This window comes from Colobus angolensis, unplaced genomic scaffold (genome assembly GCF_000951035.1).
Source record: "Colobus angolensis palliatus isolate OR3802 unplaced genomic scaffold, Cang.pa_1.0 Scaffold175, whole genome shotgun sequence".
Classification (NCBI taxonomy): domain Eukaryota; kingdom Metazoa; phylum Chordata; class Mammalia; order Primates; family Cercopithecidae; genus Colobus; species Colobus angolensis.
Genome location: NW_012114877.1, coordinates 4072469 through 4074246, shown reverse-complemented (window position 1 = coordinate 4074246; position 1778 = coordinate 4072469). Strand labels below are relative to the sequence as shown.

Sequence of the window (1778 nt, the reverse complement as noted above, 5' to 3'; positions counted from 1 at the left end):
CCAACTTCTTTTCCTACTATTTTTAGAATTTATTGAGAAACTGTTGTGTTAAAATCAAATGAATTTAAAAGTTATTACACACATGGTAGCTTTCTCAGTGTTTTTCGAGCTGCGAGTCAGTTTTGTCCTTTTAAACACGCAATACAGCTCCCCGTAGGGCGGTTCCGGGGCCAGGTTTTCCAAAGAGGCGGGAGCGAGAGACGGCCACCTCCTCCCACACGCCCTCTACTTTGGTAAACAAGGAGACTCCCGCCCGCAGGCTGTAAACGAGGCACGAGCTTGGGGGCAGAGCCAGGGCGCCTGACGCCACTGTTCAAAAAGACCTCTTATTGGTCCTTCGCGCAGCGGCGGATCTGGGAATTCTGATTGGTCTGTTTCCCTGTCCATAAGGGGATTGACAGGCCCTGCCGCGTCAGGCCGCTCCTCTCGGCTCCGCGCTCCTTCTCTCGCGCGTGGGCACCCGCCCCCGAGCGGTGAGAGCGCGTGCGCGCGCGCCTTTCTCCGTGGCCGAGCAAGCCAGTCCTGCTGCACACGCTCGCCGTCTGTGGGCCCTCCGGGAGGCGGCGGCGGTCACCGCGGGGAGGAGGGGCGGGGGCAGCATGGCAGCCTCCTTACGGCTCCTCGGAGCTGCCTCCGGTCTCCGGTACTGGAGCCGGCGGCTGCGGCCGGCAGCCGGCAGCTTTGCAGCGGGTAAGGACCTCACGCCTCCTCCCCCTTGCCCTTCTTTCGGCTGCTCGCTTCTTCTGTCCAGACGGCCGAAGAAGTCTTTTCTCGCGAGGCGCTGCGCTTGGGCTGAGGCTTAAAAACCAATATTTTGGCTGGTTCTAAAGGCCTGTCCTCTTCTGCGGCCGCCACTCCGCAAGTACGCGCGTCTGTCTTCCCTCCCTTTCTCCCCGGCTCCTGATGAACGGGTTCAGCGCCCTTTTCGGTATTTAGGAAGAGGTGGGGAAGAGCTTGAGCTGAAGGGAAGAGTGTTTGGGAGCGCGGCACGCAGCTTTGGAGTTAGGACTCCGAGGACTTTTGGAGGGCCCAACTCCAGGGGCAACCCCTCACTCACCCCAGCGACCCCTGGCCTTTCAGCGCCCCCAGGGTGCACCTTGGGTTGGGGACACACTTGGGCAGCAGGGCCTGATGTTTAACCACCTGAGTACGAGGGAATGGCCTTATTACACAAGCGGTGTCTGTACAAGCCAGGCATTAAGTCTTCCAGCAAAGTTTGAGTCACCCTTGACCAGCAAGACGGGCTTCCCCCTCTACTGTAACTGTGCTATCTAAAAAATGTCATTTCTGTCAAATTATGAACCAAAGCATGTTCAGCGTCCTCAGGATTGTGGACAGAATTGATCCTGCCTCCCTCCTCATACCATTGTAAATTGTGGAAGCTAACCATGAACTTACGAAGAGGCAGTTTTTAGAGCCAGGATGAAGATCCACAGTCTTTCATATTCCGCACGAGGGACATGAGGCCCCTTGGATAAGTGAATCAGGATATTCCCAGCAAGATCTAGGAAGTAGTTCTCGGTTCTTCCTAATTCCTTCACTTTCTATCACACCAAGACTCCTCTTTAATTGAAAAATTGGTTGATTTGTGGGGACACTGCTGTTGTCTTCCTGTGAAAGTTTGAGAGTTGTAACAGTGCACCTTTTAGCAAGATCATACTGAGGATTAATCACAAAAATACCTTGGCATTAATTTTTTCTAATCTTTGGTTACAAAAATTTAGTAGGTTAGGATTTGAGCCTCCCTCATCCTGCCCTTTTTTTTTTTTTTTTTTTTT

At 53.5% G+C, this 1778-nt stretch overlaps 1 protein-coding gene across 3 annotated transcripts in view; it reads left to right on the top strand.

Moving 5' to 3' along the window:
* Positions 1 to 386: 386 nt before the first annotated feature.
* The window catches only part of HIBADH (3-hydroxyisobutyrate dehydrogenase), a 145404-nt gene continuing 144012 nt past the window's right edge, over positions 387 to 1778 (top strand). The window contains exon 1 of one of the 3 annotated variants that reach the window (XM_011938596.1): positions 387 to 690. In XM_011938596.1, coding sequence (XP_011793986.1) covers positions 600 to 690 — 91 coding nt within the window. In that variant the 5' untranslated portion in view covers positions 387 to 599. The remainder of the gene's footprint in view (positions 691 to 1778) is intronic. The other 2 variants (XM_011938598.1, XM_011938597.1) reach the window with 2 other exon arrangements.